The 22,966-nt window shown below is 45.0% G+C and overlaps 1 protein-coding gene across 1 annotated transcript in view; it reads right to left on the bottom strand.

The window, feature by feature from the left end:
• LOC146783421 (solute carrier family 2, facilitated glucose transporter member 11-like) overlaps window positions 1-22,966 on the bottom strand; it is a 516,968-nt gene that overhangs the window by 173,162 nt on the left and 320,840 nt on the right. Inside the window, exon 7 of the mRNA XM_085633874.1 lies at window positions 20,386-20,573. Within this exon, the coding sequence (XP_085490000.1) occupies window positions 20,386-20,573 (188 nt within the window). The remainder of the gene's footprint in view (window positions 1-20,385; window positions 20,574-22,966) is intronic.

Genomic DNA, 22,966 nt, shown 5'->3' with positions numbered 1-22,966 from the left:
CGGCACGATGCCAGTCTTTTATTTATTTTAATTTTTTAAGAAGGGGGGCTGTGTGGTTCCCCTTCTTCTTCTAATTTATTGGCCCTGATGACCCCATCCCCCAGGGCCTGCCTCCTAATTATATTTTTTTGACCCCAATCCCCAGGGCCGGCCACTGTTTTTTTTTTTTTTTTAATTTTTAAAAAATATATATTTATAGACACACCTAGGACATGCTGGACAAACCGTACGTACCTATCACCATGACGATTTGCGTGATATTCATTAAAAGGCGACTATGCATACAATGAATCCACGTGGAATGTATTTACACCACTGGTGAAGCTCTGACATGTCTGATGCCCTACCGTGCCTAATCCCGGTAGACACCCTTGTCGTTTATTTATACAAACATGGGTAGCTATTGACGGGCACATTTAATACACATGCACACCAAGCCATTCAAAGGGGATTCGACAAGAATTCGACCAAAACTATGCAAGAAACCCCCCTCACGGTTAATAAAACACACATTCACTGCCGGATGTGTAATACTTTTTATTTTACTCTCTGGAAAGGGGACGAACATCACTTGAGAGTCACAGCGTGCTCCTGGCAGAGCCCAATGCTGTGTTACACCCACCATTGCCTGCCGAGTGCCACACACCTCTGTGTTGTATTCCACCAGCTAGTGCATATGCTATGACACTCTCTAGCCCATGTGCACTGTAACACCACCCCGTGAATATGTCATGCCACACTTGTCTTCGCACGGGTTATATTGCCCCATCTAACGTGCCTTCCTCGAGGCCTATGTTATAACGCACAGTGCTATGCCATACATATTACAATCTGGGATCCATATCTTTGTCACAGTGCATATGCAACGTTACACTCCCCAGCACATATTTTATATTACAACTTTAGAGACTAGTTAGGTTACACAACACTGCCCTGTGCATATTACACTCCAAGGCGCATATCGCATAGCACGCGCTAGTGCCTGTGCTATCTCACGCTCTCCAATGAATCTGTCATTGCGCACAATGTATTGCATATTATATTTCACGCCCGGTTCATCTTATATCACACTTTTTGGTGCATAGTTTATACCATACACTGTATCTAATTTTAATTTTCAATCGTGCTCTCAGGACTATGTTCTATATAACACTGTGTTCACCTACCCTTTTCACGGGCATTACATTTTGCGATAGGGGGTAGAGAGTCAGGGGGTGTTTCTGCCAAGTGAGCCCGGAGTCACAGTCACAAACGCCCTCTTCTTCCTGAATAAAAGCGAGATTATGCTGCATACTTGTTCATATTTTAAGTAGTTCGCACAGACACACGTTTTAAAAACAATAGAGTTCCTAATACCCGCCTTCTCTGAACAGTTAGCTTGCTGCCCCATCCCCCTCCTCCCTATCCTCTGTTGTGTGAATCCATGGACTAGCCTCCTCCCTCCTGCCATGCATGGTCTGATGTGCTGCCACTGCTCTCAATTTAGTATGATGTACCAGTCCACTCTTCCTGCCCTCCATTGCCCAATTCTATGCCCCATCATTGACCTCCTGCTTAAACTCTGTGCTTAGCTTGCAGCCCCTATTCTCCTTCCCCCTGCCCTCCGATGTCTATGTGCATGCCCCTGCTCCATCCTTTTTGCCCACCATGTTCCATGGACCTGCCACTCCTATCTACTCTGAGTGTTCTGTTGAGCTGCCACTCCCCTCCCACCTGCCTAGCATTGTCACATGACTGTAACCTGTCCCTGCCACCTCCACCCTGCCTGTCCACATGCCATGCCCCTATCCTCTTCGTCCTGTCCTACATGGTCCATTGTACTGCCACACCCTTCTGCCCTCCCTGGTCTGTTATGCTGCAACTGCTCCTCCTGCCTGCCCCGTGCGGTCTGTTGTGAGGCCCCTTCCCCTGAACTTTCTTGTCTGTGCACAGGTCCTGACCCTCCCTTCTATCCTCCATCGTCCTTTGAGCATGCCCCTGCACCCTCCTTCTTGCCCATCATAGCCATTGTGCTGCCACTAACCCTCCCACTTGCCATGCATGGTCTTCTGTGCTGCCATGGCCCCTCCCACCTTCCCTGTGTGGTCAGTTAGCTGCCCCTGACCCCCTCCCACCTTCCCTCCATGGTCTGTGTGTATGCCATCACAGTCTCACTGTTGCTCTTCATGGTGTGTCTTGCTTCTAGTGCCAGTCCTGCCTGACCTCCATGGCTATATTGCTGCTCCTGCCCTGCCCCCTTGCCCCCAGCCCTCTGTTTACATGTGAAGACCCCTACTCCCCCCCTCCTGGCTTGTCTGTTCCATTGTAATGCCCCTGATCCGTCCCTCCTGCCCTTTATGGTCTGTTATGCTGCAGCTTTCTCTCCTGTCTGTCCATTATGGTCAGCTAGCTACCATTGCCTCTTGCCCCTCTGTTCTCTGTTGTCCATGTGCATGGTCCTGTCCCCTCCCTCTTGCTTTCTATGAATTGTTTTGCTGCACTTCCGTCCCGCATGCCCTGTGTGGTGTATTGTGCTGCTGCAAACCCTGATGCCTGCCCTGCAGGGTCAGTTTGGTGCACCTCTCCATGTCCCTCCTGTCCTCTGTTATCCAAGTCCATGTCCCTACCCCATTTCCTTTCATGATCCAATGTACCATACTTGCGAACATTTTGAGCTTGGTAAGAGGGAGATTTTGAAAAAAAACTGGGGTATTGATTTTCCCCTTTGAGTTACATTGAAAAAGAGGAGATTGTAGACAGGAGACAGATCAAATAAAGCCCATTTGAGCTTAAAAACATTGGACGTTTCCTGGCTGAATCGGGTCTGTTGGCATGTATGGTTGTACTACCATTGCCTCTTCCTTCTGCCCACAATGGTCTATTACATTGCCACAGCCTCTCTTGCAAGTCCTGTATTGTTGGTTTGTTGCCCCTGCCCCCCTTTCCACTGCCCTCCATAGTCTTTTGTGCTGCCACGGCCCTTCCTGCCTGCTCAGTGTGGTTAAATTGTTGCCTTTGCACCCTCCTACTTGCCTTCAATTTTCAGAGTCCATGCCCCCGGCCTCTGCCTCTCAACAGTATCCTAATGAACAACTAGATTGCTAACATTCTATATTTATTACAAAAGTGTGGAACGCCTGACGTCATCTTGATGTAATCAAAACTGTAATACCTAGAGCATTTCCTTTAGAAATTACATATATGAGAGGGTCTTATTGGCATCAAAATTATGGTTAGTGCTCTAAAAGACTAAAATAAGGACATATTTTCTGAGTTTTCAAATAGCGACAAAGCACTTTTAAATTATTTGTTATCTTTATGTTTTTTTATCCAGTTGACCACTTGATTAAATGTTGCACTTAGGGGAGAGGATGTGGTGTTACTTCCAGAACTGCAGACTTTGCAACTGGGGAACCAGGTTGGAGTTTCTGCTTCAGCTCGACATTCTGTGATTCTGGTCAAATCACTTAGTCTCCCCATGTCTACAACCAAAATGAATTTGTTCTTGTGTGATGTAACCAATGCTCATGTAAAGCACTCCAATACCTGAAAAGTCTGCACTATATAACACTGCAAAAACACAAAATAATAAGTGTTTTGCACACTTCTGTCATTGGGCTATATTTGGGCTACATCTGGGTAATTTTGGGCTCTTTTGTCTCCGGTGGCCATCTTGGGAGATTTATTTGTTATGAAGTTTCCTAATTTCCTCATGTACTGCAGTCTCCTCAGTAGGAAATGCTTTCAGTTTTTTACTTTGATTCCATCATGAAGGTATTCAGATATGTCACACATTTGCCATAAATTCTGAAAGTTAGCACTCTAGTTGCTCATTAGATCACTGTAGTAAAACTACTGTTCACCATGGAAGTCTGCTCCTGGTATTAAAAGTGCATGTTTCAGTCTGCATGTCAGAATTTTCTAATGAAATAGAAGAGAATTTGAGAAGTCACTCAAAATGTGCCCTCATTTTCTTTCTTCAGCATTAATCATAATTTCTATGGCAAAATGAACCCCCTCATTGTGTTCCTTTTTAAATTAAATGTTTTAAGTGTTAGCAGTTTATTCCAATCAAGATGGCTTCAGGTGTGCCATACGTTTGTCATAATGAAGACAGTAAGCGCTCTAGTTGTTTTTAAGAACACTCTGGGACTTTCTGTCATTGGGCTATACTTGGGCTACATCTGGGTGATATTTGGGCTACATTTGGGCTCTTTTGTCTCTGGTGGCCATCTTGGGAGACTTATTTGTTATGAAGTTTCCTAATTTCCTCATTTACTGCAGTCTCCTCAGTAGGAAATACTTTCAGTTTTTTCCTTTGATTTCATCAAGAAGGCATTTAGATGTGTCACACATTTGCCATAAATTCAGAATGTTAGTACTCTTTTTGCTCATTAGATCACTGTAGTAAAGCTACTGCTCACCAGGAAAAACTGCTGCTGGTATTGAAAGTGCATGTTTCAGTCTGCATGTCAGAATTTTTTAATGAAATAGAAGAGGATTTGAGAAGTCACTCAAAATGTGCCCTAATTTTTCTTTCTGCAGCACTAATCATACTTTTTATGGAAAAATGAACCCCCTCATTTTGTTCCTTTTTAAATTAAATGTTTTAAGAGTTACCACTTTAATCCAAGCAAGATGGCTTCAGGTGTGCCATACCTTTATCATAAGTAGGACTGTTAGCGCTCTAGTTGTTCTTTGGAACACTCTGGGAAGCTGCAGTAGAACACAAAGGAATCAACCGACAGTCTCTGCCCGTGTTGGATGTACATGTTTTACTGAGAATGTCAGACTTCATTCTCACATGACTGAGAAAGATAATGTGAATTTACAGAAAATAAGCTCTCAGTTTAGCTTATAGATCACCTTCCAAACCTCTGTGGGAAAAGCATGAGAAAATATTTTTCTCTCAATCATGATATCCCAGCAGAAGGCTTTTTCACATGGTGTAATCACCTTAGAACATACCACAATTCCTAAAATGAGTATGGTACCATCAACAAATGATTTATAATGTAACTAAAGTCTTAAAACCTTCTATTAAATGCAATGCTTTTTAATGAGGTGCTATCATGTATATTGGTCCCAAGATGGCTGCCAACACTTCTTGGATAAAGTGCTGACAGCCAATCAGATCTCAGGATGAGATGTGTGGTTAGGCTCCGCCCACATATATATATGATTTTACTTTTGATTTTCTCAGGAACTACTGAACAGATTGACACCAGACCTGCAAAAGGCACATCCCTGACCTGAGGACTACCTCTTTGCCAAATTTAAAGTTATTCTGTTCAGCCGTTCGGGCTGTACCTTGGACTAGGCCTGGGCGGTAAATTCCGTTCCGTTCGCGGAATTTGCGGAATTTGGGTAATTTCGCGTTCCGCGGAGAACGCGAAATTGCCCAAAATCCCGCTTTCCGCGACTTCGCGAAATTTTTGCTTGTTCGCGTTCTCAAAATGCGTGTTCGCGTGATATTTCTCCCCGAGCACGCAAACAGCGATTGCGAACAGGAAAAAAGCATCGCGAACAAGCAATTCCGCGTGTTCGCGGAATTTCTGCGTGTTCGCGGAGATTTTTTACCGTTTCACGGAGATTTGCGTAACGCGGTTACGCAAATTCCGCCCACCCCTACCTTGGACTAAAGGTCCCTATGGAAAATTGCATGGGGAAAACGCGTTTTGGGACCCCCCTTTTTTCTCAGCCCCCGCTTGACGAATCCACCCGAGACTTTCAGGGTAGGAGCGGAGTGGAGCGCCCCACCTATTTTGAAAATTTCGCGAGGATTCGTCAACCGGCGCCAAAGTTATTCCAAACAGAATGTTGCGGATTTCCTATGGAAACACGGTCCTAACTATAACTATCTACTGGCGACCGCCAGTAGATAATATACACATACATATATATAAATGCATATGCATATATATGCATATATATATATGTGCATATGTGTGCATGTACAGAGAGGTAGAGGTGTATAGGTAGAGGTAGAGAGGTAGAGGTAGAGAAGTAGAGAGTAGTAGAGAGAGAGGTAGAGAGAGGTAGAGAGTAGAGAGCGAGTAATAGAGAGTAGAGAGTGAGTAGTAGAGAGTAGTAGAGAGTAGTAGAGAAAGTATCAGAGAGTGAGTAGTAGAGTGAGTAGTAGAGAGTGAGTAGTAGAGAGTGAGTATTAGAGAGTGAGTAGTAGAGAGTAGTAGAGAGTGACTAGTAGAGTGAGTAGTAGAGAGTAGTAGAGAGTGAGTAGTAGAGAGTAGTAGAGAGTGAGTAGTAGAGACTAGTAGAGAGTGAGTAGCAGAGAGAGTATTAGAGAGTAGTAGAGAGTGAGTAGCAAAGTGAGTAGTAGAGAGTAGTAGAGAAAGAGTAGTAGAGAGTGAGTGGTAGAGAGTGGTAGAGAGTGAGTAGTAGAGAGTAGTAGAGAGAGAGTAGTAGATAGTGAGTAGTAGAGAGTAGTAGAGAGTGAATAGGAGAGAGTAGTAGAGAGTGAGTAGTAGAGAGAGAGTAGTAGAGAGTAGTAGAGTAGTAGAGAGAAGTAGTAGAGAGTGAGTGGTAGAGAGTAGTGGAGTAGTAGAGAGTGAGTAGTAGAGAGTGAGTAGTAGAGTGAGTACTTGAGAGTAGTAGAGAGCGAGTAGCAGAGAGCAAGTAGTAGAGAGTGTGTAGTAGAGAGTGAGTAGTAGAGAGTAGTAGAGAGTGAGTAGTATAGAGAGAGTAGTTGAGAGTGAGAAGTAGAGAGAGTAGTAGAGTAGTAGAGAGTGAGTAGTAGAGTGAGTAGTAGAGAGTAGTTGAGAGTGAGTAGTAGAGAATGAGTAGTGGAGAGTGAGCAGTAGAGAGTAGTAGGGAGTGAGTAGTAGAGAGTGAGTAGTACAGAGTGAGTAGTAGAGAGTAGTAGAGAGTGAGTAGTAGAGAGTAGTAGAGTGAGTAGTAGAGAGTGAGTAGTAGAGAGAGAGTAGTGGAGAGTGAGTAGTAGAGTAGTAGAGAGTGAGTTGTAGAGAGTAGGAGAGAGTAGTAGAGTGAGTAGTAGAGAATAGTAGAGAGTGAGTAGTAGAGCGGGTAGTAGAGAGTAGTAGAGTAGTAGAGAGTGAGTAGTAGAGAGTGAGTAGCAGAGAGAGTAGTAGAGAGTAGTAGAGAGTGAGTAGTAGAGAGTGAGTAGTAGAGAGCGAGTAGTAGAGTGAGTAGTAGAGAGTGAGTAGTAGAGAGTGAGTAGTAGAGGTAGAGTAGTAGAGTAGTAGAGAGTGAGTGGTAGAGAGCAGCAGAGAGTAGTAGAGTGAGTAGTAGAGAGTAGTAGAGAGTAGTAGAGAGTGAATAGTAGAGAGTAGTAGTAGAGAGTAGTAGAGAGAGTGAGTAGTAGAGAGTAGTGGCGAGTGAGTAGTAGAGAGTAGTGGCGAGTGAGTAGTAGAGAGTATTAGAGAGTGAGTAGTAGAGTAGTAGAGAGTGAGTGGTAGAAAGCAGTAGAAAGTAGTAGAGTGAGTAGTAGAGAGTGAGTAGTAGAGAGTGAATTTTAGAGAGTGGTAGAGAGTGAGTAGTAGAGAGAGTAGTAGTAGACAGTGAGTAGTAGAGAGTAGTAGAGCGTGAGTAGTAGAGAGTGAGTAGTAGAAAGTGAGTAGTAGAGAGTAGTAGCGAGTAAGTAGTAGAGAGTGAGTAGTAGAGTAGTAGAGAGTGAGTAGTTGAGAGTGAGTAGTAGAGAGTGAGTAGTAGAGAGTAGTAGAGTAGTAGAGAGTGAGTAGTGGAGAGTAGTAGAGAGTGAGTAGTAGAGAGAGAGTAGTAGAGAGTAGTGGAGAGTCAGTAGTAGAGTAGTAGAGAGTAGTCAGTCAGTGCCAGTCAGTGTCAGTGTCAGTCAGTCAGTGTCAGTCAGTCAGTGTCAGTCAATCAGTGTCAGTCAGTCAGTGTCAGTCAATCAGTGTCAGTCAGTGTCAATCAGTGTCAGTCAGTGTCAGTCAGTCAGTGTCAGTCAGTCAGTGTCAGTCAATCAGTGTCAGTCAGTGTCAGTGTATCTGTGTCAGTCAGTGGCAATCAGTCAGTGTCAGTCAGTCAGTGTCAGTCAGTCAGTGTCAGCTAGAGCAGCTCTGCTGACCTGGTTCTCTGGCTCTAAAGCAGCTCTGCTGACCTGGTTCTCTCTCTCTAAAGCAGAGCTGCTGACCTGGTTTCTCTGGCTCTACAGCAGGTCTACTGACCTGGTTCTCTGGCTCTAGAGCAGCTCTGCTGACCTAGTTCTTATGCTACAGAGCAGCTCTGCTGATCTAGTTCTCTGGCTCTACAACAGCTCTGCTGACCTGGTTCTCTGGCTCTAAAGCAGCTCCGCTGACCCAATTCTATGGCTCTGAAGCAGTTCTGCTGACACCGTTCTCTGGCTCTAGAGCAGCTCTGCTGACCTGGTTCTCTCCCTCTAAAGCAGCTCTACTGACCTGGTTTCTATGGCTCTGCTGTAGCTCTGCAGACCTGGTTCTCTGGCTCTAAAGCAGCTCTGTTGACCTGGTTCTTAGGCTCTAGAGCAGCTCTACTGACCTGGTTCTCTGGCTGTAAAGCAGCTCTGCTGACCTGGTTCTATGGCTCTAAAGCAGCTCTGCTGATTTGGTTCTATGGCTCTAGAGCAGCTCTGCTGACCTGGTTCTCTGGCTCTAAAGCAGCTCTGCTAGCCTGGTTCTCTTGCTCTAAAGCAGCTCTGCTGACCTGGTTCTCTCCCTCTAAAGCATCTCTGCTGACCTGGTTTCTCTGGCTCTACACCAGCTGTGCTGACCTGGTTCTCTGGCTCTAGAGCAGCTCTGCTGACCTAGTTCTTAGGCTCTAGAACAGCTCTGCTGACCTGGTTCTCTGGCTCTACAGCAGCTCTGCTGACCTGGTTTTCTGCACTCACGATGCACGCACCCGACTTCGCGAAAATGTATTTAAAAATAATGTAAGTTTATTATAAGTACAAATATATTATTTTGATGAATATCTTACATAATCTCTTGCCCTAATACTTATATTAAAGACACATACATATCATTTTGGAACATACATTTTTTTTTGCGGGAGTCGCGCACCCAGCACGCCCCAGCACGTATATGATGCAACGCGGGACCCGCAACCACGCAAACATCTCGTACCGTAATGCGCATGTGTCGCAAATGCGCAGGAGCAGGAGTCGCAGACTGGTCGCATACCAATCGCGCATATCACGTGATATTAAATGTATATGATGTAACTGAAAAACACGCAGCCGTCGCACACCATACGCAGATCCTTCATGACTTTTCTAAAATGGTGGCTAGAATGCGTGCACCCACCGTGACGTGTACACTTTGAGTGCGCGACTCCGAAAAAAATTGGATTTTTTTTTAAAGAAAATAATATAAATATATTTAAATAAAAAATGAAAACAAGAAAATTCATCAATATTTCAGTTTTAATTAAAAACATTTTTTTTTTGCAATTTTCAGAAAAATATATAATGTTATTTAATTAATAAAATATTTATAAATAAACAGTTAAAAAACTGTAGAAAATCAGTACAAAAAATAGATATAACTACTATCACACTTAAAAGTTAGCATTTAAAAAAGCTTTTAAATTCACTGGAAAAAAAACATAGGTTTCAGAGACGTTATAGTTAGAAATTAGCATTTATAAAACCTTAGAAATTCACAGAAAAAAACATAGGTTTCAGGGGTGTTATAGTTAGCTGCCCATTTCACTCATACAAAACCATAGAAATTCCTCCGTTATAGTTATTTCTGCTAACTATAACTCACGCGCCCGCAATGCACTGCTGATGATGTCACATATTGCATCATTCATGACATGGTCAGTGACATCACTGATGACATCACTGATGACATCTCAAATTACATCACTGATGACATCATCCACTTGACAATCTGATACACCTCATCATACACTAGTATAACCTTTCATCACTCACTGTAAAATACAGAGTACCATATTTGAAACCATTGACACACCAATACCAGTTACTACATACCCACTCACTGATTCCTAGGTCTACATACACAACTACCCATTCCATAACAGAATCATCTATACATGCAGTCAATAATTAATAGAACACTATCAAATGCACTTATAAACATATATAGACACTGACACATCAGCAGTCATCTTAGTCGGTTATGCAGTCATCCTACTCACTCATGAAAATAATGTATCACACTTAAATTTACTCACTTACACAATTATCCAACAACACCTCATTTATTCAAACACATAGTAACTCATTGTTAATATGTTAAATAAAAACCATTACAATTATACACTCATTCATATAGTTACTCTCACAATCACTGACTCTTACACATACTTATTTATATACACCAACTAAAACATATATTCGTTCACCAACACACAAATAAATACACTCAGTCACCCAAACAACTGTTTCCACATGCACTCTTAAACCCATACACCTAGTCAATCAACCATTCACACATCTATGCATAGAGTTACACACACCCCATCCAACCACACACAAACTCAGTGTCCCATACAAATATTCACCCAACTAATCAATAACTAGTATACACACTCATATAGTTAGTGACCAACTGATGCAGCATGTTATACAACAACAGAGACAGTGCTGCACACATTCACAATACAGTCAGACAGCTACTAAATCCTCCATCCAGACAGTTATATATCCACTCAATCTTCAATACAGATTGGTATATATATAAAACATATTTAAATTTCAAACTAAACCACATTCAGTGGATGATGTCATCAGTGATGTCATCAGTGATGTCATTTGAGATGTCATCAGTGATGTCATCAGTGATGTCACTGACCATGTCATGAATGATGCAATATGTGACATCATCAGCAGTGCATTGCGGGCGCGTGAGTTATAGTTAGCAGAACTAACTATAACGGAGGAATTTCTATGGTTTTGTATGAGTGAAATGGGCAGCTAACTATAACACCCCTGAAAACTATGTTTTTTTCTGTGAATATATATATATTCACTTAAAAAACCATAGGTTTCACACATGTTATAGTTAGCTGGACATTTCCCTCGTAAAAAACCAATGAAATTCCCCGGTTATAGTTAGTGCAGGCAACTATAACTCACGCGACCGCAATCCTCTGCTGATGACGTCAGATATTACATCACTGTATTTAGACACCTATTTACCCATGTCTTCTTCCATTAATGTTTAGCTATACATATATTACAAATATTTGTTTTTCAGAAAGACACATATGTAATCAGTGATGTAATATCTTACGTCATCAGCAGAGGATTGCGGTCGCGTGAGTTATAGTTGCCTGCACTAACTATAACCGGGGAATTTCATTGGTTTTTTTATGTGTGAAACTTATGGTTTTTTAAGTGAATTTGCAAGGTTTTTTAAATGCTAATTCCTAACTATAACATGTGTGAAACCTATGGTTTTTTAAGTGAATTTGTACGTTTTTTTAAATGCTAAGTTATGTATTTCTTAATATTATTTTTTTTCAGGTTTTTCACCGTGCGCGCACCGTGCGCACGCGGTGCGCTTCGCGCACCGAGCGCCCACAATGCGTTGTGCGTGCCGTGCGCGCATCCGTGCGTGCATACGCGCGCGCACCCCGCGCTTTTTCCTCAAAAAAATAAATGTTTTTTTCACCCATGGGGGTCCTTCAGTGACCCCCTGACAAAGGCTAGGGGGTCAGGAGCTGTCCACCCTGCCCCCTTTTCACGTTCTCCACCTTTGTTTTTCAGTGCCTCAGACTGCGAGAGACAAAATGGTGGCTGACACTTGATTTCGACCGATTCTAATGTTTACTGACATCTAACAACCAATCAGAATTGCGCTCACGCACGTCACTGAGGACTACCTCTCTGCCAAATTTCAAGTAATTCTGTTCAGCCGTTCGGGCTGTACCTTGGACTAAAAGTCCCTATGGAAAAATGCATGGGGAAAACGCGTTTTGGGACCCCCCTTTTTTCTCAGCCCCCGCTTGACTAATCACCCCGAGACTTTCAGGGTAGGAGCGGAGCGCCCCACCTATTTTGAAAAATTCGCGAGGATTCGTCAACCGGCGCCAAAGTTATTCAAAATAGAATTTTCAGATTTCTTATGGAAACACGGTCCTAACTATAACTATCTACTGGCGACCGCCAGTAGATAATATATATCCACTGAAAAAAGCACAGGTTTTATTCTAGTTAGTTGGACATTTCACTCGTACAAAACCAGAGAAATTCGGCCATAATAGTTTGTTGAGCTAACTATAACTTGTGCCCCACATGCACATGTCCTACCCCTGTAGGCATAGTTGGAAATTACCATTTAAAAAACCTTCGAAATTCACTGAAAAAAACCATAGGTTTCAGGGACGTTATAGTTAGAAATTAGCATTTAAAAAAGCTTTGAAATTCACTGAAAAAACCATAGGTTTCAGGGATGTTATATTTAGAAATTAGCATTTTAAAAACCTTAGCAATTCACTGAAAAAACACAGGTTTCAGGGACGTTATAGTTAGTTGGACATTTCACTCGTACAAAACCAGAGAAATTCCGTCATTATAGTTAGTTGAGCCAACTATAACTCGCGCCCCTGCAGTGCACTGCTGATGAAGTCACATATTACATCATTCATGACATGGTTAGTGACATAACTGATGACATCTCAAATGACATCACTGATGCCATCACTGATGACATCATCCAGTGACTGCGTGTTTCTGTAAGGTTTAAATGTGTTTTATATATATTTATGCCAAGTTGTATTGAAGAATGAGTGGGTGTATAAGTGTCTGAATGGATGATTTAGTAGGTGCATGACTGACTGTATAAGTGAGTGATTAAACGTGTCTCACTAAATGTATGGGTCGATGACTAATCTGTTTGAATATCTGTATCATTCTGTCAGTTGGTGTGTAAGTGGCTGCATGAGTTGGTGAGTAGCTACGCGAGTGTCTATATGGGTTATTTGTTGGTTGTCTGAGTACCTGTATCAGTCAATCAATCAGGCGTTTGTTAAGTGCTACTACTCACCTGTGAGGGTCTCAAGGTGCTAGGGGTGGAGGGATGCAGGTTCCAGTCCATCAAGGAGGGGATCTGTCGAAGAGCCAGGTTTTGAGGTTTCTTGTGAAGATGGGAAGCATTGTTGTCTGTCTGAGGTGGGGTGGAAGGTCGCTCCAGGCCTTGGCCGCGAGGAAGGAGAAGGAGCGGCCTCCTGATCTGGATTTTCTGGTGCGGGGGACCATGGCATAGGAGAGCTGGGCTCATCATAGGGTCCTTTGACGTGCGTGGAATTTGAGTCTGTTGTTCAGGTATGCTGGTCTGGTGTTGTGGAGGGCCTTGTGTTCGTGGGTGAGTATCTTGAAGGTGACTCTAGCTATAATGGGGAGCCAGTGCAGTTTGCGCAGGTGCTGGGAGATGTGGCAGTGTCTTGGCAGGTTGAGGACCAGACTTGCGGCTGCGTTCTGGATGTTCTATAGCTTGCGGGTGAGGTTTGTGTTTATTCTGCCGTAGAGTGTGTTGCCGTAGTCGAGTCAGCTGGTGACCAGGGCTTGAGTGACGGTTTTTCTGTGTTCGAGGGTGATCCATTTGAAGGTCTTGCGTAGGAGGCGGAGGGTGTGGAAGCAGGAGGATGAGACGGAGTTGATCTGGTGGTCCATTTTGAGCACGGAGTCCAGGATGATTCCTAGGTTACGTATGTGGTACGTGGGTGGGTTTCTGAGGGCAGGGGACCACCAGGTGTTGTTCCAGGCATAAGGGTTTGGGCCCATGATGAGTACTTCTGTCTTGTTGGTGTTTACTTGTAGGAAGCTGTTTTTCATCCATTTGGCGACAGCTTCCATGCCTTCTCGAAAGTTGTGTCTGGCGGTGTTGGGTTCATTGGATAGGGAGAGGATGAGTTGGGTGTCGTCTGTGTATGACACAATGTTGAGTCCGTAGGTTCTGATGATGGGGGCGAGGGGAGCCATGTAGACTTCGAAGAGCGTGGGGCTGAGGGAGGACCCCAGAAGGACTCTGCAGGTGGTTGGTGTAGGGAAGGGGGAAGTCTGACCCACTGTGTTCTGCTGGAGAGAAAGGAGCAGATCCAGTCGAGGGCCTTGTCCTGGATCCCTGCATCATGGAGTCTGCGTATTAGGGTGCAGTGGGAGACTGTGTCCAAAGCCACTGAGAGGTCGAGGATGATATGGGCTACTGTTTCTCCTTTGTCGGGTGCGGATGTCATCTGTTGTGGTGAGGAGGGCAGTTTCCGCACTGTGTTTTTTTCTGAAACCAGATTGGGAGGAGTCGAGGATGTGTGCTCTTCGATGAATGTGGCGAGTTGGCTGTTGATGGCTTTCTCAATTACTTTTGCTGGGAACGGCAGCAGGGAGATGGGTCTGCAGCTTTTGAGGTCAGTGGGGTCCGCTGAGGGTTTCTTCTGGAGGGGGTTGACCTCGGCGTGTTTCCAGTCGCCGGGGAACGAGGCAATCACCAGGGAGTGGTTGATGGTGTGGCAGAGCGAGGGTGCGATGGTGTTGGCTGCTCTGTTGAAGATGTGGTGGGGCAGGGGTCCGTTGGGATCCCGGAGTGGATTGACTTCATTGTCTTCAGTGTATCTTCGGTGGTGAGGGCTGTCCAGTTGTCAATCGCTGGCTTCAGGGTGTCGGGGTGGTTGGTGGGAGTTCAGTCTGTTGGTTGTCTTCGTCAAAGTTGTCAGAGATACTCTTGATTTTGTGGTGAAAGAAGGTGCTGAGTTTGTTGCAGAGGTCTTGTGAGGGAGGGATGTCAGTAGACTCGCTAGTGGGTTGGGCGAACTCCTTGATGATGTTGAAGAGTTCTTTGCTTTGTGGAGATTCTGTCTTCAATCGCTTTTTTCCTTGTTATTCTGATGAGTTGGTGGTGAGCGTTGGTGGCGGCTCTGAATTTGTTGTCTGCTTCTGTGGATTTCTTGTTCCTCCGGGCCATTTCGAGGACCCTGCAGGTGCATCTGGACTCTCGGAGTTCGGTGGTAAACCATCTGGCTTTCTTGGCGTCGGTGTTGTTGTTTTTCTTGAAGGGGGCTATGGTGTTGGCACTGTGGAAGATTCATTGGTGCAGGGTTCGGGCTGCGGTAATGGGGTCGTCGTTTTCCGTGATGGGTGCCTGAGTGTCTGTGTGGGCACATCGGGGGTGTGTGACTCCCTGCATGGATGTGTGAGTGGGTGATTCACTGCGTGCATGGGTTCAAGAGTGCAACTATAAGGAGCTGTATGGGTGGGCAAGTGTGTGTATGGCTGTGTTGGTGAGTGAATGGATGTCTCAGTGGTAGATGTGTGAGTAACTACATATGTGAAAGGCAGTATATGTGAGTGTTGGAGTATATAAGTGACTATATGTGAGAGTGAGTAATTGTGAGAGTGGCTGTATAGATGAGTGTGTGCTTGTGTCAGTGATTGTATAAGAGAGTGATTATGTGTTAGTATTTTTATGAATAAGTGAGGTGGTGTGTGTATAACTGTATAGGTGAGTAAATGGGAGTGTGATCGATTGTTTGCATGACTGACTAGGTGTGTGAGTAACTCTATGGGTGAGTGGTGGTGTGTGAGTGTCTGTATGGGTGTATGAGTGCATATGATAGTGGCTGTATTGAATGCGTGACTGCATGTATGAGTGACTGTATGGGTGAGTGAGTGGATGTGTGTATAGACCTAGGAATCAGTGAGTGGGTATGTACTAACTGATATTTTTTTTAAATGTATCTTTATTGGTATTTGAATTAGAGAGTGCAAAAAAACCACTATACATAGTCTCATAACCATACATTTAGAAGCATCACAGTTTGGTGTACAAAGGATTAAGCGGATGAGGTATATTCATACACAAGCTTTAACCTGTCACTAAAGACCGGAACCCCTATCCTGTAGTCTCTGCTTACTGCACTTCATCCCCCTTGGGATTTTATTTCTAGGTCTATATCTCCGAGACTTTAAAAAACACACCACTATTGAAAATCCCAACAACCCATCTCCCGCCCACAACTAAAACATACCCTCCCCGCCATGTCTGGTGTACAACACTACACTGTGATTTTGTCCCCCCTCCCGGGTGGCTCATGTCGCAGCATTATCTACAGTATTGTGAATACTGGTCATCTCCTTCTCCTAGTTATCATCTGCCAACTACTGTTCCGTTCGTACCCTGCAACCTCCTCTTACATTCCACTGCCCGCCCCCTCATTTGTCAACCCTCCCAATATTGCTATCCATGTCTGAAGGTCATCCTGTAACTTCTCGTCATGTCTGATTTGTTGCACACAAATCACTTCGGCTGTCACCCATTCTTTCACATCTCGGACCACTGCATCATTTTGGACAGTCTGCGGCTGAGCCACGAAATGGCTATCCGACGTTTTCACCAGTCCCAGGAAGATACATTTCCTACTCAATTTTTTATTTTTGGGTCGAGGCAACAGCCCCAGCAACACCACCCAGATTTCCTATCAGATCTCCCACCCTGTCACTTCACGCAGCACGTCCGAGACGTCAGACCAGTATGTATGAAGTTCTGGACAGAGCTATACCATGTGAATGAATATAGCCTCCATCCCTCCACACCTAGTGCACTGCTCTGAACGCTCTGGAGAAATCCAGTGTAGCCTTTCTGGGGTCAGGTATGTCTGATGAACGTAATTAAACTGGATCCACTTAAATCTTGCATTCGAGCTTACCTGCTTGTCCCAGTTATGAATTTTAGTCCAGTCCCTCTCTGTGATGGGTCAGCACCACTCAGTTTGCCTGGATTGGTAGTGCCTTGTCTGCCCTGTCATCCTGCAAAGCCCGGTACAGGTGTGAAATTAATCTGCGTCCCTTGGACATCGTGATCAGAGTCTGTTACACATTAGAGATGGGAGGTTCGTCCAGGAACATGGGCCACAGCTTTCTAGCCACCTAGGCTATTTTGGCATATTGTAGGAACTGTCCAGGGCCTAGCGCAAAAGTTTCCATCGCCTGCTCTCGCATGACATACTGGTTGTTTTCATATAAGTCCCCCATAATCAGGCACCCCCATCCAATCATCTGCGCACAGACAAATGCAGAAATCTGTCTAAAGGGCCGAACCATCCACAGGGGCATATCAGGGGCATAAGGCGCTCTTCTGAGCACTCTCCGGACTACCATTTCCCATATTTCCGCCACATGCCGAACAATATAGGGCCTCATCAGGAGTACCCGTGCTCTCATCATCAAAAATTCGGGAAGCGCTCTGTCTCCACTGGTCCCCGCCAGTAGGGCCTTCTCCCAGTTTTCATCCCCATCCAGCCAATGTACCGCCTGTTGCAGCTGTGAAGCCGCATAATACAGTTCCAGACACAGAACCTACAACCCTCCATTCTGCCAGGTTCTCTGTAGAGTGACCAGCCCGACCCGTTTGCGTTTGGATCCCCCATATTAAATCTGTCAATACTCTATCCAACTCTATAAAGAAGTGTCAGGGATCCTAAAAAGGGAGTGCTGCATTGCATAAAGGCATCTGGGCAAGACCACCATTTTAGTCAGTGCAACCTTCCCCATGAGGGACAGTGGTAGCTCTCGCCAAAAGCGCTCCAACCCCCGTAAACCCTCAATTACTTTCCCAATGTTAAACGCCAAATATTCCTCCTCTTACCCGCCAGTCGGATCCCAAGATACTTCAGTGCGGTCCTTACCCATGGGAATCCCACCTCTGGCAATCCCAGGTCTGGGAGCTCAGCTAGTCTTCCCATTGGGATTACTTTAGATTTCCCAGAGTTAATTTGCAGCCCAGAAACGTGTCCGAATCTCTCCAACAACGTCAGCATCACCTGGGCAGGATTCCGGATATAGACCAAGGTGTCATCTGCATACATGGACACCACATGATTAGTCTCTCCCAACGGGATCCCAAAGGCATCCATATCTTTCCGTAAACCTGCCGCTAGGGGTTCAGTAGGGGGGGTCAGTAGGTGCGTGAGTGGCTGTATTGCACAGTCAGCATCTGTTTGAGAAGCTGTATAGGTGAATGAGTTGGCGTGTGAGTGGTTGTATGGATGTGTGAATGGATATGTAAGTGGTTTGTGCAGGAGGGAATGGATGTGTGAGTGGCTGTGTGGGTGAGTGAGTTGATTTGTTAGAAGCTGCATGGGTGAGGGAATGGGTATGTGAGTGGGTGTATGAGAAGCTGTATGGGGTGTAAGTGGGTATGTGAGTTGTTCTTTAAATGATGTCATCAATTATGTCATTTGAGATGTCATCAGTGATGTCATCAATCATGTCACTGACCAATCATGTCATGAGTGATGTAATATTTGAGGTCATAAGCAATGCATTGCAGGGTAGTAAATTATTGTTAGCTCTGGTAACTAAAACTACTGAATTTCACTGGTTTTGTATGAGTGAAATTTGAGCCTACCTACAACGTTTCTATTACCTTAGTTTTTTTTCAGTGAATTTCTACGTTTTTAAAAATTCTATTTCCTAACTATAACATCCCTGGAACTTTTGTTTGTTTTTTGCCATCGAATTTCTATGGCTTTTTTTTAAACATATTTTTATTAGCATTTAACCAGGCGCCTGCAGAGTGTGCGGAAATTTGCCTACTCCGCGTTCTCCGCGAAATGCGGATTAGGCAAATCTCCACACACTCCGCAGCGGAGTGGAGTTGGCCAGCCCCACGCAGTTTTCGCAATGATCACCAGAGAAGGGATGTATGACGTTACAACGCATGCTGTTACAACGCAACTTTTACAATGCGCTACCATTACAACGAAACTGTTACAACGTGAGTGCATTGACAACGCAGGACATCGACTTGCACTAGATGGCGTGCTAACATTAAAAAAGTGTAATTTACTATTCCAACTCCAGTCCATGTAACAGTAGGGAAGGTGTTGGGATAGTAAACTACACTATTTTTAATGTTAGCATGCCATCTAGTGCAAGTCGATGTTAAGACTTGCGTTGTAATGTCCTGGGATGTCAATGCACTCGCGTTGTAACAGTTTCGTTGTAATGGTAGTGCGTTGTAAAAGTTGCGTTGTAAAGGTTGTTCCCCCCAGAGAAGGCGAGGAAGAGGAGGAGGGCAGCCCGGGGATGCAACAGTACAGGTAAGTGTTTTTTGTTTTTGTTTTAATTAATTTCCAATTCATTTTTAATTGGGGGGGTGGAGACGGGTGGGGGAGCGGAGTTCCATGAAGTTTGTTCCCAACTCCGTGGATCTCCGCGTAGTCCCGCTCCGTAAGCTTCGCCCAAGGTTTAACATATTGGCAGGTAGACAGATATAATCACAATAACATTCCATTCCCCAATTGTACCGCAATATATCGCACTAACAGTGGGCAAAGTCTCATTGTTCTGTAACCAATCATATTATCTTCAAACCAAACACAAAGGGATGATGGATGGAGTCTCAAAAGTTTCAGCGCTCCGCCCATCCTCTCCTTGTGTTTTCTTTGTTCGCCCTAAATTGGCAGGGTATGCCCAGACGTTGGTCCCTTGCTCACTTTGCCACTGAATTCAAGCTAGCCTGGGAAGACCTGGCTTGGCAGTTCGGGCTGCACTCTCCCCATGAGGCACAGGGTCAAGACTGATTTCCATATAGCTGGGTCTGAAAAGAGGTGGCTAAGTGAGCTAAAGAATGATCATGGATTCAACCCAGATCTGTGACTGGGGTGAGTGTCTGAAAAGTTTCAGCGCTCGGTCCATCATCTTCTTGTGTTTACTTTAATCATAATATCTACAGCTAGAAGTGAGGGTTCATAATGAACAAAGTGCTGATAGTTTTGCTTTGCCCTTAAGCTAATATTGAAAAGAAATGGAGGGTGTGCCTCTGAATCAGAGAAACACCCTCAATTTCATGCACAGCTAGCAAGATATCAGCCTATGCTTGAGACCGCAGCCGTAACCCTTTACCACAGGCAGACTGTCTACTTTTTAATTCAGTTTTGTTCAGCAGCACTGTGCCTCCTATTGATTCCAGGCACCTTGCCCTTTTTTCTTCCTCAATACCATTCATGACTCCTATGCCCTTGAGTCTGTGAAGGGCACCTTCTCTGTAGTCAGACCTTCCATTTCATATGAAGGACTGGCAGGGAGCTAATAGCATTATGTCTTTTGTCTGACTGTAAATAATGACTTTCCCAGTTTATGGGCCCTTCAAAATGTCAAGAGCTCAACCAAACACAATGGAGTTACAAAGGGCAAAATAATGGCTTGTACAGTAATTCCACTCCGACATTCTGTTCAATGTTTGTCTTTGTGTTTCTACCTGTTCAATTTGAATATTCTAACCTCAGTAGATGTAATGTCCTGGTATCATTAAATGCATTCTGACTCATTGTTAAAGGCCTTCTCCCTCATTATAGGGCTGAGTAGATGGGCTCTAATGACTGATATGATTTTCGTCAGTGGGCCTTACTGCTATACTACAATACAATGTATCATTGACAGCTGGCATGTATCTTTTAAACAAGCATATGGAGACAATACTCAACTGCATTGATACCGGTGAGCTGCAGGGCTACCATCACAACAGCCATTACGTATAGCTGCAGCCGCAGGGACCGATCACACAGCACATCCAGAATGCCCATGATTTTGGTGTTCTTCATTGCAGTTTTCTCTTTCTTCATTTTCTCAATCTCTGTGCTGTGATCTTCTTTGCCCCAGAGCTGCTGTATGGCTGCAAATGAGAGACAAGAAAAGAGAGAGCAGAAAGCAATCAGTAGGCACCTGGACACATGGACTGCCACTTGCCTGTGGCCTCCAGTTCCTGCTTGTTCCAGACTGATTGAGTGACACTGCCACTGGCCAGGTTTTGCCACCAGGGTTTTCCCACTCACAGTTCATCCTGCCAACAGAAGCCCTGCCCACCCAGGACCTACTGAATGCACACCACAGCACGATTGCTCAGTGGCTTTGTATAGTAGGTGTGTTGTTGATGCACCAAAGGCGTACCACAGACACTCCTGCCTGTGCCTGTCTGGGCCATGACCATACCCAGCACCATGACCCCTGGCCCTCCCAACCCCCAAAGATTCATCATCGCTGAGCTCCACAACCTTGACCTTGGACACCGTAACAAACACTGCCAAAGTGCCAACCCACGCGCCACAGTAAGACCTTTTACCTGCACCCACTGCCACTTCACCTGCCACTGCAAACACACCATCCGACCAACCAGCCCCACCCTAAACACACCACAGACACCACTTGAACAAAAACACCATCTCATGTGCGTCCTTCTCAACACACACTCACTTTGCAAGCATTCCACCTAATTGGGACCTCATCGCCACCTTCAAACCCAATATTATCTTCCTCACTGAGACGTGACTCAACCCCACATCCCCCCCAGACATCGCCACAGCAATCCCCAAAGGATATAAAATTACTCACCAAGGCCGCACCAACAACCTGGGAGGAGTAACAGCCATCATCCACAAAGAGACCACACAGTGTACCATCATCACTGAAGAAACCGCTACCCTCATGGTACATCTCAACTTCAAGCTCCACACGGACGACAAGACAATCATCAGAGGCACCCTCGCACCATCCCCAAGGTCTGCACACCATCTTTTGCAACAAAATTGCAGAATTTATTGTACCCTAGACTTAGAATCCAAGGACTACACCTTCTTCGGTGACCTAAATTTCCACATCGACAACCCCAATGACAACAACACCACACTCTTTTTCAATGGTATGAGCTGCCTCGGATTGACCCAGATCACCCATGACCCTACACACACCGCAAGAAGTACACTCAATCAATCAGGGAATTATTACAGTGCACTACTCACTCGTAAGAGTCTCAAGGCACTGGAGGAGAAGGTTCAGGCAGCTCCTAGGTCATACAAAGAGCCAGGTCTTGAGGTCTTTTCTGAAAGCTTGCAGTATAGGGCTTTGTCTGACGCTCTTGGCCCCATTTTCCCCTCCAGCAGCCGTGTCAAATAGAGCCATGTCACACAAGTCACATGGACTGATTACACCATCGTCCACATCAGTATTTTGAGCCCTAGCACCGCTACCCCCAAGAGGATCGGTACCCCCAACAGAGGTGGAACAAAACCTCAGAGACCATCTCAAAGGATGCCCTCAACACCTCCAACCCCACTACCACCTCCAACCTTGAACAGGAAATGAATAACTTCAATTCTTGGATCTCCTATTGCTCCGACAGCATCAACCCCATCAAGAGCAACATGCAGAGAAAATCCTCCAAGAAGGCCAGCTGGTACACCCAAGAACTCAGAACAGTGAAATGAGACAGCAAGCAGCTGGAGAGGAGATGGCGTGCCAGTAAAGACACCTCCGACAGTGCAGCCATCCAGACCTCACTTAACCTCGACTACCACCAGCTTAGGGCAACAAAGAAGATAGCCCTAGCCACACACATCAAAACTAGCACCAACAAAACCAATGAATGTTTTAAAATTTTTAATGGATTCTCCAACCCAGCTACCAGCAAAACCAACATCACATCTTCACAGGAGCTGTGCGACAACCTTACCAACTGCTTCTATGACAAGATCACAGCCATATCCATAAACTTCAAACCCCAACGCACACCTATGGACTTCCTCGACAGACACACTACTACCGTAACTGAACAAACCATAGACTGACCACATGGATCCTCCACTCCACCTAGGACACCACCTCCACCATGAAATCCATCCACTCAGAAGCTCCCACAGACCTATGCCACCACCACATCTTCAACCTCGGAAACCAAAGGATCAGCCAGGACCTCACCACCCTGCCTAACACCTCAAGTGCCACTGCAAAATTTCCCGATGCCTGGAAGTACGCCAAAGTCAGACTACTACCTAAAATACCCTCTGCTGACCCCAGCAAACTCAAAAACTACCAGCCATTCTCTCTGCTCCCATTCCCAGTGAAGGTACTGGAAAAGATCCTCAACAAGCAACTCATGATACACCTGAAGCTGAACCAGCTACTCAACGCCTCTCAATCCAGCTTCCACAGCAATCACATCACTATAACTACCATTATAGCAGCCACCTATGACATCCAAACCCTCCTGGATTGAGGAGAAACAGCAACTGT

The sequence above is a fragment of the Triturus cristatus genome, chromosome 11 (assembly GCF_964204655.1).
Source record: "Triturus cristatus chromosome 11, aTriCri1.1, whole genome shotgun sequence".
NCBI lineage: Eukaryota > Metazoa > Chordata > Amphibia > Caudata > Salamandridae > Triturus > Triturus cristatus.
The sequence above is the reverse complement of the archived record's forward strand: the minus strand, read 5'-3'. Positions and strand labels throughout refer to the sequence as shown.